The following is an 892-nucleotide window of genomic DNA, read 5'->3' as shown; positions in this document are numbered from 1 at the left end:
CGGGGGTCCTTACCCACGTCGAACTCGAAGCCGTGCTGCTGGAAGGTGTGGCAGCACCCCCCGGCCTGGTCGTGCTGCTCCAGCACCAGCACCCGCCGGCCCGCCTTGGCCAGGGTGGCGGCCACCGCCAGGCCCCCCACGCCACTGCCGATGACCACAGCGTCCAGCTGGGCCGGCACGCGCTGGACACTGAACCCTGCACATGGCGTGTGACAGTGACAGCCAGGGGACACTGAGCCCTGTGCCACACAGGAGCCACACACAGGACACATGGACACAGGACACACGGACACATGGACACACAGACACACGGACACATGGACACAGGACACACGGACACAGGACACACAGACACATGGACACAGGACACACAGACACACGGACACACGGACACATGGACACACGGACACACGGACACATGGACACATGGACACACGGACACATGGACACATGGACACAGGACACACGGACACACGGACACACGGACACATGGACACACAGACACATGGACACAGGACACACGGACACACGGACACACGGACACAGGACACACGGGCACATGGACACATGGACACACGGACACACGGACACATGGACACACGGATACACAGACACACAGACACACACACACACGGACACATGGACACATGGACACAGGACACACGGACACATGGACACACGATGGACACTCACCCTGCTTCAGGACCCTGTCCCGGGCTCGCTGGTCAGTCACCAGTGGCCGCGGTGGCTCCAGGGGTGGCCCTGAGAAGGGGTTGCCAGACGGGGCCAGCAGCCGATGGGCCACCCTGCCCAGGGCCAGCACGGCCAGGGCCACCGGCAGCAGCAGCAGCAGCAGCACGGGCCACATGGCTGTCACTGCGTGTGGCTCTGG

The 892-nt window shown here is 63.7% G+C and overlaps 1 protein-coding gene across 1 annotated transcript in view; it reads right to left on the bottom strand.

The window, feature by feature from the left end:
• Window positions 1-9: 9 nt before the first annotated feature.
• Window positions 10-892, bottom strand: part of LOC107199007 (MAGUK p55 subfamily member 2-like) — a 15,153-nt gene continuing 14,270 nt past the window's right edge. The window contains exons 10-12 of the mRNA XM_033511631.1: window positions 694-876; window positions 101-196; window positions 10-38 (exon numbers count right to left, since the gene is read on the bottom strand). Coding sequence (XP_033367522.1) covers window positions 10-38; window positions 101-196; window positions 694-876 — 308 coding nt within the window. The remainder of the gene's footprint in view (window positions 39-100; window positions 197-693; window positions 877-892) is intronic.

Source organism: Parus major, unplaced genomic scaffold (genome assembly GCF_001522545.3).
Source record: "Parus major isolate Abel unplaced genomic scaffold, Parus_major1.1 Scaffold404, whole genome shotgun sequence".
Classification (NCBI taxonomy): Eukaryota; Metazoa; Chordata; class Aves; order Passeriformes; family Paridae; genus Parus; species Parus major.
The sequence above is the reverse complement of the archived record's forward strand: the minus strand, read 5'-3'. Positions and strand labels throughout refer to the sequence as shown.